We start from the raw sequence: 16266 nt of genomic DNA on the forward strand, positions 1-16266 counted from the left end.
AAGGCCATGGCTGGCTACAGGCATTGAAAAGGCAGCCTTTACTGCCGTGAAAGTATGGATGTACTGCTATATGCTCATAGTATTAGAGACGTGACTATGTACAGTAAATCACATTTGTTGTTTTCTCCATGCTTTTTTCTAAGTGGAGCTTTCTTTGCCTATCTCTCCTGGGTGTGGCACATCCTGTGTCTGGCCTAGTAAAAATTCTCAATTTAGAAGAAAGGCATGCGTCTAATGGCGAGTTTCAAATCTAGTGCCCCAGCACAGCAGCTCGATTCTCTACCCATTAGGCCACAGACGCATGCCTACAAAAGTAAAATAACATCCTTACTAGCTCCCTTTGTGCAAGCTAGCACTTTGAGATGCTTGGCAAGCGAGTCATGTCGCATAGCAACAATTTGCTTAAACTCTTTCCTTACCACCAGAAATCTGTTTATTTTTGGCATTTTTATGCTTTACCATATTATTCCAAGAAGCATTATTCGCAATGTACATTACGATACATAATACTGTAGCTTTATCGCTGCAATTTTGAATGAAAGCAGAAATAACTTCTCAGAAAGGTTATGAGAATTCTTAAGTAAAATTTTTAAGAAGCACCTCAAGATGCGTGGATGAACAGAATAAACTGTGATTTCACTGAAAGTATTGAGAGAAAAAATAAATTGGAAGTATGCAAAATGTAATGTTCCTTGCTCCTGCATTCCAACTCCTCGAAGTTAGACTAGACGAAAACAAAATTTTTATCCAGATTTGGCAGCATAAATATTGGCCACAGTGATTCCCATGTTACGCAGGAAAGCTGCAACATTGCAACTGTGAAATGAAAACAGGTGTGTGCCTGTTGTGCAGGGAGCACTTGTTTTGACTTCTGTCACGAAGTGCTTGGCTACATTCTTTCGGCATTCTTTAAGGTTCTTGAATGCAGTGGTCGCCATGTTGAGGAACATCCACTTCATAACACTCGATCGGCTTCTCTCAGTAAGCACCTGGCCTTGTGTCCACCTTGAACTTACACTGCAGCCTTCATGTGGTTTTTACGGCATTTCTAGTAATGAATAAGGACATTTGTGCAAGCTGCGGTTAAACAGTAAACAGTCAAACTGCTATCGAAGCTTGTGCGGAAGTGTGCTCAGTAATTAACTGCATGCTTTTTAACGACTGCACACTCCACACGCAGTGTGGAAATGCTAGCAGATAAAAGTTGCGAAAAGAAAAGTTAAGTAGCTTTAGATACTAGTAGAACATCATAATCAAGACAAGCACTCATCAGCATGTGTTGATCTTTGAGGCATTGTTAGAGCAGCTAGCCATCTAAGCAAACAATTAGACAACCCAGCAAACCCTCCTATGTCTTCACTGCCGCTGTCATCTCAAAATTATTTACCCGAGCCAACCAAAGTACACATTTTGCACTGTCCGATTTGGGAAGTGCGAGAAGCACTGGAGGCCAGTTTGAACAATACCTCCTGTCCGATTTTCATATTTTGAGACTCCCCAATGGGCCAAATATTTCCACAGCTGATGAAAAGTAAAAGTGCAGTTTTCATTTCAAACGGTATATAGCACTGTTTGTGGAGGATTTACAACGTCAATGTTTGACAACATGTTGAAATGCTGCTGATCGAACTGATTGAATTCCAATGTCCCAGTAAGGAAAGAGTTGATGCGTTAATCCTCATGCTTGCACGAGCTGTTAATGACTTGTTACAGATTAACATTGCAAGCAACGAAGGACAGCAAAAATAATCTAACACGGGCGTTAAAGGTTTCGCAGCACATTGGCAGCACATTGGCAGTACATTGCAAGGAGTGTGGCTGCAATATTGTTAGCAGGAACAGAAATAGGCTCACAAGATAGATAACAGCAGCAGCTGAAATAGAGCGCTACGATACATTACGTGTAAGCATTCCCTCACCATTGTTAACAAGAAAGGAGCTGCAATTTTACCACGTCACATGTGGAAGCCATGTAACACAAAGATCTCTTGTTCGTTTGTTTGCTAGTTCTGCCTGTATAATTAGTACATGCAGTTCTTGAATCAGGGTTTTCATGCTGCTCTTGTAATTACATACTGTAAAACTCTACAATATCATGGCCCCAACTGTTTATGAATTGGGGACTTGGGGCATATTCATAGCTAATAAATTTCGTGAATTTTATTTGGGCTGAAAAAAGTCCTTTTTTTTTTCATTTCTGACTTTTTGAAACAGTGCAGTCTGTTCAGCCATGTGGCACTTTAGTCACACATGTTTTTCGTGCATCACTTCTGGTCCGAGAGATCTATTGGTGAGGCTGCACCCGCAATTAAGCCAGCAAAATAATTTTTAATTCAATTAGCATTCTTTGGTTACTTTACCCAATTCCCGGTTTGTTTGTATCTAACCTTGTTCATACTAACTTGGGTCACTGGGTTTGTACCACTGGGTATATGACACTCTTCAATGACCAAAAAAAGAAAAAGAAAGAAAGAAAGAAAAAAAATGTCTTTAAAGTTAACCTTGTATACAGGGTGTTTCAGCGAACACTCTCAAACTTTTTAAGCATTGCCTGTGGGAGATAGCTCAATTCTAGTTCATGAGGTGGTCTACTCAAAGCGGCGAACACTACTTGCAAAAAAAAATTGAAATGCAAAATCGACCAATTCACAAAATTTCACTAATGAACTTTTTAACTAATTGCCTTATGACACATATTGCAATTCACAAATTCTAGTCGTGGAGTTCGCAAAGTGCGTCCACTCGGAATGATTTCTCAGGACGACACCAGTTTCGAGACATTAATTCCCAAACTATGTGGAAAAATGCACTGGCGTTCCACTCACTTGTGTGCTTCAATACATAAAACAATGTTTTGTTAACAAATTAACTGCAACGCCAATGCATTTCTACACAAAGTGAGGTCGGGTGGGAGCAGGACATGGCATCGTTACGACACTCGCTCTAGCTCGCTCGATCACCTCATATGTTGCTAGTTGTAGTTATGGCCCATGTAGCAGCAGCATTAGATGACCGATTTAGCCAGAGCAAGCATCCAAATGTCGGATTGTCCTGGCCCCACGTGACCACATACTGTGTCATGACGTCACAACACAGTATCCTCCTGGGAAATGAAACCCAAACTGGCTGCAGAAAAGCTATTATATTAAATTATTGACAGCGCTTTGAGGGTTCTCGCTACATTTACTTGAGTTTAGAAGTCTAGAACTTTCATTTAATGCCAGAAAATGAATAGTCGAAAATATCATGTCAGTAGCCCTTTAAGAACTGGAGTAAACGACTTCATGGTGCAAAGAGTTCCAGCACACGCACCGATTTCGGGCTTCATCATGGCGTAGTACACCTGCCAGACGGTGTCCAAGGACATGTTAGAGTCGAGGAAGATGGCGCCGGCCACCGATTCAAAGATGTCACCCAGGGCCTTGGGCACTTCCACCTCCTCTGCCTCCTCGCACTCTTCTTCCTCCAAGTAGTACTCCTGTGGAGAGAGAGGCGCTTGCCTGATGTGCTTGGAAGGAAGCAGGGATGACAAAAGAAGCGTGACATGGACATAGCCAAAACAACTTGCTTTTCTTGGAGTGCCACCACGGGTTAAAGGGAGACTAGAGGAAAGTATTAAGTTGAGCCTGACAGAAAGACTGAGCTTATGCGATAACGAATTATGCAATGACGAATTCGTCACTCGTAGCGAGAAGAGAGCTTATGTAAGCGAGAAAATGACAAAAATGGAAAATTAGTGGCTCCACCTATCATGGAGTATGGAACCTCTCTTGTGTGACACATGGTATGACATCACGACACCGGGCGGCAGGTTTTTTGAGGAATGCCGCCGATGCACGTTGAGAGAGGAGTGGCTGATCCGCTGGTAGCAGCAGAGGTGGTGATGTGGAGAGTATGCCACGGCCTCAGTTTTGGCGTGGGCGGTTCAAATTGAGGAGTGGCAGCAGGACTTTCAGTGGAAGTTTTCTACCTGACAAATTCGTAAATTGGCCTCCAGAAAACGATGATAGGCTTCTAGACAGATAGGTCATTGAATTAACTCAACTTAATATTTTCCTTTAGTGTCCCATTAAATTTGATAGGTTGTAAGTTCTTTCTGGTATTCTTCTACTGTGCACTCCATTGCTCTAATTGCGCTTACATCTGTGGGGTATAAAGTAGCAACAGGGTCACAAGTGTTCACAACTGTTGAAAGTAGTGCTTTTGTGTGTGTCTATGTGCCTTCTTTAGGTCTGTATCCAGTTTGCACTTATTTACTTGTCCTTATGGAATACCACGACCAACGTGCCCAAACTATCACCTTTGCGAGAGAAGTAGGCGTGTGGGTACATTGAATATTGCTAGATTCGACTAGTCTTCGAGTCAAATAGTCAGTATTCGCAAATACAAATATTTTTCAAATAGTTTAACAATTCTCTAGTGCGTGTAATCAAACATCAGATTGGAGAGAAAATGCAATAAATTTCATCCTGGGGCCCATAGTAGACATAAAGCGCAAGAAGTTACATATGGCAGAGCCAGACTTTCCTTTCTAAACCGCTATCATAAACGCTCTCCGAAGAATTGCGCGTATGCAAACAAACTGTCTATCTGTTCCAAATCCTCCATTTAGACTTTTATAAAACAGCGCTTTATAACAGACAATATTACAACAAAAACTTGCTAAAATTGTGAATACTAGCACCTGAACAAGATTTTAATAGTAATAATGGTTCGAAAGACTATCTTTTATGAGAAAACTATTTGAGAGGTATTTGATATTCAATTAGTTTCTGGTACAGAGTTTACAAACCCGTAACTCTGTGCCAAAGATAGATATCGCAGTTCTGTAAGCTGCATCTTTTAGAGCATATAAAGGGGACAATTTCAATAGATGAATTGACAGCTTATGTTAAGCTGCTACAACGATTATGAGGGTTTTGCAAAAGTCCTACTCAGAAATTAGTGGTATATTTCAGAGCAGTGTATAATACATCAATTTTGTCTGCTTTGAATGCAGTATGAGGTGCAGTTTACAGAATTGTGATACCCCCCTTTTTTTTATTACCAAGTTATAAGTTGTAAAGTTGACACTTGAGCTTTTTGAAATTTTGCAATTTGTAAAATTTTCTAAAAGAACTTATAGCGCAAAATGAAAATCCACTTCCTAGAGTTACTGATTCTAACTTTTCCTTTTAAATAAAACAAACCTCATCAAATTGATGCAGTGGTTGCCGAAAAAAAAACAATTCTCCCATTCTCACGCGCGTATTTAGATAAAAGCTCCTGAGCTAAAGCTTTCTTTTAATTGTGAATTTATTGAGAAAGCACAAGAAAGGTGCATATCGCAGTTGGTTACCATACGCTGAGGTTCTCACAATAATGAAAGGTAAAAAAGGCAACAAGAATGCAAATAGGAAATGAAACTAAACACATGTACTACCTAAAAAAAAAAAAGTCGTTTCTGACATCATTATAAAAAATCGCATCAAAATTTCCCCTTTTACATAGAAGCACTACTGATCAAGTTGACTGTTAGAATTTAGCACGGATAGCGAAATCGTGGCACAGCGGCTCAGAACATAAGTGGGTGCTGGTCAGAGAGCGCAGCTACTAACTCCGAACAAGCCTGTTCCTGCATCTCCAGATTATTTAATGTTGAATTCCAATGGCGGAGTGGGGCGCAAGTTTTTCTGCTCGTTTCGGAGCAAGTTTGTTCCAATGGCAGAGTGAGGGCGGGAGTAAGGTGTTCCAATGAGAGAGTCGGAGTGGATCCGGAGCGGGAGTCACTCCGTGGAGCAGAAAAAGCTGCTCCGCCAAAATCGGCGGAGTGGACCGGAACTCTGCGTGACGTACTTCCTTTACCACGTTTGTCTGCTAGGAGGCGCCACCGGTCACGACTCGCGAGGAAGCTAAAGCTGATGCATGCTTGGCGAGATATCCATTCCGCACTTAAAAAAAAAACAACAGGTGAACGGCGCTGAAGAGACAAGTGACCGGTGCGGCGGTGCTGGGAGCAAACAGCGGAAGGAAATGACAACACGCAAGGTATCCTGGGTAACTCGGTGATAGAACTTCTGCTTCCGCCTTGCTCCGGCAGCGCAGGTTGTGTTCCATTCGCGGATCTGGAGGCGTTGCTCTGCGCCAGAGTCGAGTGCTCGCTCGCGGAGTCCGTCGGCTGCTCCGACTCCGCCATTGGAATTCAACATAAGAGACCCCACGTAAGTCTCTGTTGGTTGCTAACAAAGCATCAATGTCACTGTGATGCAATTACCTGCCAGTGACAATTCAAGCACTCAGTTTTCGCGCAAGAGGCGGCTGGAAGTGGATCTCGAAATCTCAAAAATTTGCAATGGTGCCAATGTACTTCATTGGAGAATTTCGCTTTACGACATTGTTCCTCATAGCAGGATCTCATGTACATTACATATAGTGGCACCAAACACTACGCCCAGGTGTACAATAATTAGAGAAACTGATCCACAACAATGGAAAAAGATTGTGGAAAGAGGGTGCTCCAGAGATCATGAAGTTTGTAGGAATGGGGGCCTATCTATGTAAGCACAGTCCATTCTTAAAGGGAACACCTAGCTGCTAATAAATACAGTATAACTGAAACACCTCTACTCTATCGGGGAAAAAAAAAAGACTGAGAGGGCACATTAGGCTTACAGCTATGCAATGAAACACGGTCTGCATGCCTAAATTCCACAATTAAGCTGTAATCAGTAGCTAAATAATAACTACATGTGCCCTTTACAAGCGGATCATACTGCACATTAAAATAGCAGAGACCTGCCTTCTGCACTTTCAATGGACAATACCAATGAGAGAGTTCTGTCATTTCCTTGTTTTCTTGCATTTACTTGCATGCACAAAAGGCTTAGGATGAGCTGTTGAGTACCCCCAGCAAATGTTCTAGAACATCTGCAACCTCTCGGTGATGTTAGAGCCAAAAAAAGCATAGCAATTAAAGCCGAAGGAGCACTTGTACCTGCCCCTGTTAGCAATCCAACATTCCGTAACGGTGTCAACAAATCGCATATGAAATACCAGCAGAATGCTTTTCTGCAGACAAAAGCACTGTGGCCATAAGAGGACTTACCTCATGGTATCCAAGCCCATTGTTCAGTCTCTTCATCTCAACAAACCTCTGGATGACTGCAAACAGACCCGGTGACACATTCTTGAAGTAGCGATGGAAGTCATACTTCACTGCCAGCGAGGCAAAGAAAGTGTTGTTCACAAGCGCTGACCGCAGGTCAGTCAATGTGCCTGGCGAGTGGCGCTGGGGGTCATCATAGAGGTGCCGGGTTATTAAGTAGTCCAACACTGCATCACCCAAGAACTCAAGCCGCTGATAACAGTCCGTGAGTCGGTTGTAGTGATATGACGCGTGAGTGAAGGCCTGGAGGAGATAGGCACGGTCCCGAAACCGATAACCGATCCGTGCCTCGAATGCATCGTAGCCAGAGAGAAGCTCATCCAGCTGCGGTCCCGCGTCGGGCACAACAAGCGGCGGCTCTAGCGTACCGTAGAGCATGACACCAAAGTTCGGAAGCGTCTCTGCGGTGCAGTTTTTGGGTAGCACATCGAGTCCCAACCAAGACATGAAGAGGAGGGTCGCGTGAGGGCCGCATGACACGAGGTAGGCACCAATTAGCGCTTCGACGCAGTCTGCAATGCTCTTGTCAGGAATGCTGTGCTGCGTCAGGAGGTTGTACGGCACATAGGGCGCGGTGTCGAGGGTCTGCTCGTCGGCTAGGACCTCGTCGAGGTTTCGGACCTTGTTGGATCGCTCGGCGAGGGTCTGCCGGATCTGTGCCTCATCCATCTGGGTGAGTCCGGTGAGGGCTGCAATGTTCCAGTGGCCTGCCGGAAGGCCCGATTCGATGAGAGCCCTCTCAAGTCCAGGAGGCACGATGTAGCCTGGAGGAAGCCAGTTGTCGCTGGGCTCAAACTTGGTGGCCACCATCAGACCGCCAAGACTGCGAGCCCGGCCGAGTCGGTAGAGGTTGAGATTGCTGATCTGGCGGCTCCGTAGGTGGGACAGCTTGCCCTCGTGCACGCTAGGATACGTGCAGTAGAGGTGGACTGTCACGGCGTACTTGAGAAAAGAGTCGCCCACCGTTTCGAGACGTTCCAAATTTATGCCATCGTTGGCATTGGACATCGTCAGTGCCTGGAGCAGAATGCTGGGGCTCGGGCCACAGTGACTGTCGAGATCGGGCCGCTCGTCGAAGCGAGCCTGTGACGCGTCTCCGCCTCCGAGCTTGACGGAGTCCCTGTCCGGCAAGAGCTCGCCAAATGGTAGCACGCTCCCTTCCGGTGCCTTTGGGGCCTCCCCTCCAATGGTGGCAGCTCCACTATCACGGACTGCTGGTGCCAGAGGCTCATCTTTCTTGAGGGGCCGGTCGTCTTCGTACTCCGCAATAAGCTTTAGTGCCTCAGAGACTTTGCGAAAGGACTTGTAGATTGTTTTCTGAGCCTCAAGTTTCGCTTCGTCTTCGTTGCATCTCCAAACTTCCAGTTTCTTGACGCACTCCTCCCTGAGTGCTGCGACCTTCTCTTCGACGAACGGATCGACCTCTCGTTGTTCTTCCTCTGGCTCGTCCACGAAAGCATTCACGGACTTGCTCCGCTGGTCCTTGCTGCAGTGTGATAACCAGTCCAACTGTTCCTCGGGCCTTTTCTCGTCGTCCTTGTTCTCCGACTTGTCGCTGATTTTGAGCAAGTGACCTTCATCTTCGTTGCCGCCGGCCTCAGACGGAGACTGGTTCCACTCGGATCGCGAGAAGTCGAGCTCAGGATCTTCCTCGTCCTCGTCAAAGCTGTCCCAAATGTCGTCGTCACGGCAGGAGGCCAGGTCTAGTGACAAGCCCTGCATGTTGAACACTCCGGGTGCTGAGATGTAGCCCAGTCCTGGCATGTCCAAGGTGACGAACGAGCTGTCCTCCATGTCCGTGTCCCACTCAGAGTCCCAGCCCTCGGCTTCGAAGTTACTCGGAGATCCGTAGCGGATTCGAGGAACTGGTGTGGGCTCCCCTGGTAGTTTGGGAAGCGGTTTCCAGTCGAAGTTGGGGCCTTTGGGTCCACCAAGGTTCAGTGCGCTGACCTCAGCGTCAGCTAGCTGGTCGAGTTGGTCATCATCCGGAATGTGAACTTTGCTTGGATCGAACGTGTCGATGACGAGCTCCTGGTCCTGAAAAAGCAACAAATAGTAAACCATTAGAATGTGAACACAGAGCTCAAGTTTACATGGTTAATGGCTAAGGAATTAGTTTGTAACAATGGGTTTCTACTAGAACTAACCTTGGAAGTATTAGCCAGTGCCACCACTCACAAACCTTGGTGGCGTAGTTCTAGTAGTAAAACATAAATACCCAAGAAAGTGGACGGGAAAACAGCACTGCCGCGATAGCTCAGTTGGTTAGAGAATCACACGCGTAATGCGAGGATGTGGGATCATTCCCGACCTGTGGCAAGTTTTTTTATCCACTTTCATTACATTAATTTAAAATTTCTTTCATTATTTAGTACAAGTAATTTCCCCTATGTTGTCTTTGTTTGTTGGCGTCTTACGGTATGAATAACAAAAATCTGGCCCCTTGGTTAACCCCCTTTCTTCTCGTTCGCGCGCACACGTGCACACATACGTGCACATGTGCACACATACGCGCACACGTTCATACACACGCGCACACGTGCACACACAAGTAATTGGGCCACTTGGTTAAGCCCCTTTCCTCTCGTTTATTACCCAACAAGGGTCTCAAGTCCGGCAACATTGGCGCCTTCAGTTAGCATGCGTGGGTTTATTGACCAGCTGCCTTTGCCCAAAAAGTTGACAAACTCGTGACGCCTGCAGCAGAAAGGATGTTCCACATCCACTGCCAAGGTCTGTGAGTGGTGGCGTTAACTAACACTCCCAGGCTTCTAGTAGGAAACGTAAATAACCAAGAAAGTGGGTGGGGAAACGATGCCGTGGTAGCTCAATTGGTAGAGCATCACAAGCGTAATGCGAAGATATGGGATCATTCTCCACCTGTGGCAAGCTGTCTTTTCATCTAATTTAATTTCCAGTAATTTATCCCCCCATTTCTTTAATTCATTTAGTACAGTACAAGTAATTTCCCCTATGTTGTCTTTGGTGTCAATGTTTGTTGGCTTCTTATGACATGCTTAATAAAAATCAGGCCCCTCGGTTAAGCCCCTTTCTTCTCGTTCTTATATATATATATTTGCACTATGCCTTTGCCGTACGTTAACCTAGGAGTTGAACGTGTGACCTTGTGCTTAGCAGCAGAAGGCCATAGCCATTATGATACTACAGTGGACAAGCGAACAAAAGTCGTAAACAAAATTTCAGACTGCGACTTGAAAGAAATCTTTTAAAGGGACACTAAAGAGAAACACTAAATCATTCAAGACATCTACTGCCCTCCTTCAAAGCATTATTTTGATTAATTCTGCAGCAATAGGTTGATAATTTAAATAAAAAATGAAGGTCAATGTTAATTTCCTGAATTTTAGACTGCAACCTCAGCCCTGGTACGTCGGTATGACGTCACAAACATCACAGTATATAATATTTTTAGATTAAAAAGAAAATTATAAATATATATGTGCAGTTTTAACATGGTTCATCGTTGAACACATGAATAAAATAGCATAAGTAATTTATTTAGAAATGTAATAAAGGTCACGCAACTAATTTTTTATGCTGTAAATTGGTTTTGACACAGTCAGGGCTTGTATTTCGAAACATCCCATTTTATCTCCCCCTTTAATTGTGCGTTGCGTGAAGGGAGCCATCTCAGCAAAATCAGCATGGCGTAGTCCAGCCACGTGCAGACCAACGACAAAAGGCCAGAAAAATAGAAAATTAAGTGGGTCACTAAACAATTATGTTCCCGGGACGCGCGGCCATAGCGAAAGCAGGGTGTGCCATGCGAGCGCCTGCAAGCAAACTCAGTGGTGGCCCGCCTGTTAGACAAACGAAGTGTGCGAGAAACTCGCAGTAATCAACCATTAGATCACTAGAGAGTTTATCAGTTCTCGTGCATCACCTCGCAAGAGGAGATGCATGTATGACAGTATCGCCGGTTGGCAAAAGCCGACCTCTAAACAAAGTAATCGCAATCTCATGGGAGAGCCATGCGGGCTAGCCTGTGATGCCAACAGTTTGAGTGGTAAGAAATGAGATAAAAATCTGTTTTTTTTTCCAAACTCATAATTCGAAACAGCACTCGTGACAATGCCAGTTTAAAAGTGTGTGAGCACGCATGTGAGCATGTGGAAAGTGAACTAGGTGAAGCTGGAATATAATGGACTTCCATTAATTTGACTCTGGTTAATTCAATTTTTCAGTACATTCGATCCTGACCAAAGGTCCCGGCTATGGAGCCAAACTTTTGTTATTTTGATCCTAAAATTGGCCTTTGCCGAATAATTCGAACTTGACCGGTCAGCAAGCATGTGCCTGATCCCTATGGCGACCCAACAAGAGACTCCCTTTAGTGGCAGCATCTGCCTCGGCAAAGTTTAGGGAACAGCGTATGCGTTGAACCATCGCCTCCTCTATTTTTTCAATGCCAGCACAATCACTCGATCCCTAACGGGAGCCATTGGTGCACCTTGGTGCAGCGAGTTGCCACGATGTGACGCTACCCAGACGGTATGACTGCTTGCGTCACGTGTTTGCATCATGTGTGCGTCTGAGCGCATGCTGCTGCCATTCCGGTGGAGAAGTGGTAGACACTCCGTCCCTGCGTCTGCCAGGTTATGCCGCGTCTGTCAGTCTTCCTCCAACTTCCGTCATGAGGCGCCACCCAGATGGTACTCTCCCCAGTGACCGTAAAGCAGGTGCGAACGCTAGCCGACGGGGGAGAGTAGGAAAGGACCATAGGAGAGGGCGGTGAACGGTCGAATCTGGCTAGCATAGAAAAAAAATAGAGGGGGCGCTGGTTGAACACACGTCCTTTTCTGTCGAAGACGCCTATTTTCGGCCTGCCCTAGGAGGATTTTCAAGCAATAACCGTAGCTCACAATGCCTGATCACGGTATTTACCTGATTCTAACGTGCACCTGTTATTTTTTTCAAGAAAGGTGAGCCGAAAATTGCTTGCGCGGTGCAACTGGACGTAAAACGAAAACCGGCTTTGCGACGTTCAAATGCTTTACCGCATACCAAGGCTGCATTGCGGCAAAGCCGACTTCAAAGAACTGCGCGGCCAACCTTACTTTAAAAAAGTGGCTTCCAATGTGCAACCCGTATTAGACCCTAGACCATATTTCTTGAGAACAAATCAGGCGCGTTACATTTCTGCACTGTTCAGAAGCTTTAATGACAGTTCTAAGTTTTCTACTTCTAATGCATAAAAAGTGCACCTTTCATTTGGGAACGTGTTAGAATAGGGCAAATACTGCCAACTGAATCAGCGGTTTGTTTTGGCAACCTTCCTGCATCTTGCTTAATTCGGCATCAGTCTCGTCAGGGTCGAATTAACGGAAGTTGATTGTACTCCAAAACTACCGCAGTGCAGCGTAAAATCAGTTTTCGCGGAAGCACATTAAGAATTTTTTTCTAGAAGCCACAGAAGATTGCAGCGTCTCCGGTACTACGCTAGGCGGTGTTCCATTTCAACAAGGTTAATTTTTTGAAACATTTGGTTGCCGCCATACATGTACAGTTGCAAACATTTTGGATTTGTTTGTGTCGCCATATACATATCATGGTGACACTTAAAGGGTTAGAGGAATGATGCACTTGAACGTGCATATTGTTGCAGTGAGGATACGTAGGCGGCCTTAGTTGTTTCGTTACACAATTCCGCAGTCATTAATCAACACATTTGTAGTGGCATCTAGATGGACAGGACAAGTGTCTCAAAGAGCTACAGCAGTCGGCGTTCCATGATGAACGCACCCCGCAACTCGGCTGTGCGAGAGCATGCGCTTTTTTCATCGGCACCTTTGTAAAGGTGGCAAAAGTCCACCCTCAGACCATGAAATGGGGTGAAAGAGCCAGAGAAAGATACTTGCTTTAATGGGTGCTTTCAGAGTTGCCAACGTCACCCTTACCTGCTGGAACATAGGCGGCTGGTAGGGCTGGGGCGCACGCCACGCGTTCATCGCCGGCGGCGGCGAGATGCAGACCGGCTGGATGCCCGTGCGTTCCATCAGTTCGGCAGCCCGCTCTTCTTCGGCCTTGGCAGCCTCCTGGGCCTTTTGTAGCACGTCGGCCAGGGTCCAGCCAAAGTCCAGCGTGGGCCACTTGAAGCCCTTGGGGAGCTCCAGCCGGCCCACTTGCACCTCGCGAGCCACCGTCAGCCGCAGCTGCTCGGCCAGCAGCAGCGAGTTCATCCTGCAGTGTGGGGCATCAACATGGACTTGATTGATTGATTGAAAACTTTATTATTCCACCAAGCTGGGGTGCCCGCCTCTTAACCTACACGTAGGTAGGGGGGGAGGACGAAGCAGTCCCCGCGCGTTGAGGACGGTGAGTCTTCACGGCCTAAACGCCAGGCGGATTCTTTTTGTTGCCTCACTTTGCTCTTAAAGGGTCACTAAAGGCAAATTATAAGTCGACGTGGACTGCTTAAATATCATTCCAGAAACCTCTCAATGCTTGTTTTGTGCCACGAAAGCAAAATAGCATCTGGAGGGTACGAATACCTTTTTCAAAATTCAAATTTCCTGCCGCCCAACTGGGGGAGTGGTGACGTTGCATACGCCATCACCACTCTTTACTGCCTTTGGGGAGTAAAATAGTGTCCCACAGATGGCGGTACCGAGCCAAGACAAAGCGGTGGATTCGCCACTGAAGCTGGTTCTCGGTCAAGTGGCGTAGACTGTTCGGGCATCCCGCGACACAACATGGAAGTTGAATTCTCTGCTACTTCGAATTTGTGAGAGTTTCGCGAGCCAGCAAAACCAGCACAGCACTACGCAATAACGGAACTTCTGAAACGCGAAAGCGTGGGCAGCGCAGAGTCAAGCGAAAACGAAACCTTTCGACTGCCCGCGTCGTTGTGAAGGTTAATTTCAATTAGTTCTTTTTTCTAAACACGAAATAGAACTGGATAAGCAGTATTTTATTTCATCTTATTATACAATACAATAATGCTTTTTGCAACAAGTGGTTGAGTGCTAGTCACAGAATTTAACTGAGGAGTGCTTTTATCTTTGGGCAAGTGCTTGAACGTCCCGGGGGAGTCTCTAATCATGTCTTGCATTTACCTCAGTTTCTCAATTATTAAGGCCCTGTTCGCGATAATATTAACGCCTTAGAGACTCTGGAGTAGTAATCTATCACTCTAGCTTGACTTAATATTTGCCTTTAGTGTCCCTTTAAGGCATGTTGGAAGTATCAATACAAATTTTGCCGTTCTTCCACTGAACAGAAGCCATCTTGGGTGTGTTCCAATTCTGCTCAAAATTAAGAGGAAGCTTTAGCTTGTGAATTCTTATCTAAATACACGGAAACGACAAAATTGTTTTTCTCTGCAACTGCTGCACCGACTTCAATTAAGTTTGCTGCACTTGAAATAAGTTAAAGTCTAGTAAAGTACAAAGTGAATTTACAATTTATGCCTTCAATTTTAGAAAAATATTATAAACTGCAAAATTGAAAGGCAACTTTTGTACTACAGCATAGACTGCTTATAGCATAAGTTGCCACAGTCACGAATATCCAGACTATAAGCGGTACCACATTATAACCAAAACAATATTTTTCGAAGGCTGCATACGTGCAAAACATGTAGGCCAAGCACCTGCATGTATTATTATGTAAGCCGCATTATTTTCGTCTTGTGTGGCTGCACTACAAACAACTGACCACATGGAGCAGGGGATACGTGTCTCACAAAGCGGATACTTAAGGATGTGCGCCTCCAAAGCGCACATAGAAGAGAAGGGCGAACTGCCACACAGTATGCACACAAGGGAGACGAGTGCTTCGTAGCACGGAGCTCAGTGTTGCTAGATCACCTTCGGGGTTAACTTTTCTGTATGGGATTAAGGAAAGTTGAAACCTTGACTGAGAAATCTGATCCCGATCAGGCTCAACTGCAATCGAAAGTGCCCTGTGTGACATTTGTATAAATTTTGAGCCCTTAACTATTATGGCAGCCTTGAGCATCCACATTTCTCACCACCTCGGCCCACAAGTGGCTTATCACATGCTTATTCTTATGCTGCTTGTGCATCGCCGGCCCAAGTGCAGGCCGAGCCTCAATGCAGGCGACCAGTGTTTCATTAGTGACAGTGTCCATCATCTTTGTGCGACGTGGAACCAGCAGCGACTCCCAGCGTCTCAGCACAATTCCGAAACCACAACAACCCGCTTCAAAACTTGTGCAGAAGTTTACATGCCAGCCACGTGATGTCAATTCAAAAGCCACTTCTGTTTAGGACAATCAAAATCACGCTCAAAATCAAGCACTGCCTATGCACGCACGGCCTGCATGGCTCCTGTCTTGGACGCGTAGGACAGGTGCACAAGGCCTCACAGGTGTGTTTGAGTGACGCGTAACAGTGAATCCACTCGGCTTAGTCGCTTTTGCAGCCAAACACACTGTGCGTTTCTGGAGACCTTTTAACCCTCCATGCATGGGCTGTGCAAACGTGTCAATACCGTGATAGTCCGGTAGTGCCGGCTTGTGCGCACGTCAGTTTAATTACCATCGCAATAAAAGTAAAACGACCACATGTGGCCCTGCAATAGAAGGAGACATAGCGATAAACACCACAGGCAGCGTGCAACCGACCTGTAGAGGATGCAGGGCAGGCAGACAGCCTTGCGCCATAGCGACGCCGGGAACGGGTGGATGGCACACAGTTCGGGCACCAGGATCTGCTTTTGCTGCAGGCTCTCGCGCTTGGCCCGCTTCGTCTGCTCCGACGAAGTGGGCAGCGTCACACCCTTGCGGTTCACGTAGCGAGGCGTCAGCAGGTTGAGCCGGGCCGACGTGTGGTCCACGTCCAGCAGCGGCTGCCGACCGTCCACCACCCGGATCTGGTACTTCTCCCTGCGCGGTGGGGCAGGGTGATCGCGCGAGCTCAAAGTTGGAAGGGTACCGAGTTTGGAAGTACAGTCAAATATCGCGATAACGAATTTGCACTTGGGGAGAAAAACTTTCTTAAATATTTCAATATTTTGAGGTTTTAAAGTTTCAACACTAAAGACAACTTCGCGATTTCCCAAAGCATTCCTGGAAGATAGTATCTTGCCAGTAAACATTTATTAACAAATTGCAAGAAACTCTGGTAATAATAGTGCAG

General features: G+C 45.8%; 1 protein-coding gene across 3 annotated transcripts in view; it reads right to left on the minus strand.

Moving 5' to 3' along the window:
* The window catches only part of Dcr-1 (Endoribonuclease Dcr-1), a 53481-nt gene that overhangs the window by 3854 nt on the left and 33361 nt on the right, over positions 1-16266 (minus strand). For 2 of the 3 annotated variants that reach the window (XM_050181105.3, XM_055072486.2), the window contains 4 exons: positions 15753-16013; positions 13063-13345; positions 7085-9181; positions 3313-3478 (listed from right to left, as the gene is read on the minus strand). In XM_050181105.3, coding sequence (XP_050037062.3) covers positions 3313-3478; positions 7085-9181; positions 13063-13345; positions 15753-16013 — 2807 coding nt within the window. The remainder of the gene's footprint in view (positions 1-3312; positions 3479-7084; positions 9182-13062; positions 13346-15752; positions 16014-16266) is intronic. The other variant, XM_055072485.2, reaches the window with a different exon arrangement.

This window comes from Dermacentor andersoni, chromosome 7 (assembly GCF_023375885.2).
Source record: "Dermacentor andersoni chromosome 7, qqDerAnde1_hic_scaffold, whole genome shotgun sequence".
Lineage (NCBI taxonomy): Eukaryota > Metazoa > Arthropoda > Arachnida > Ixodida > Ixodidae > Dermacentor > Dermacentor andersoni.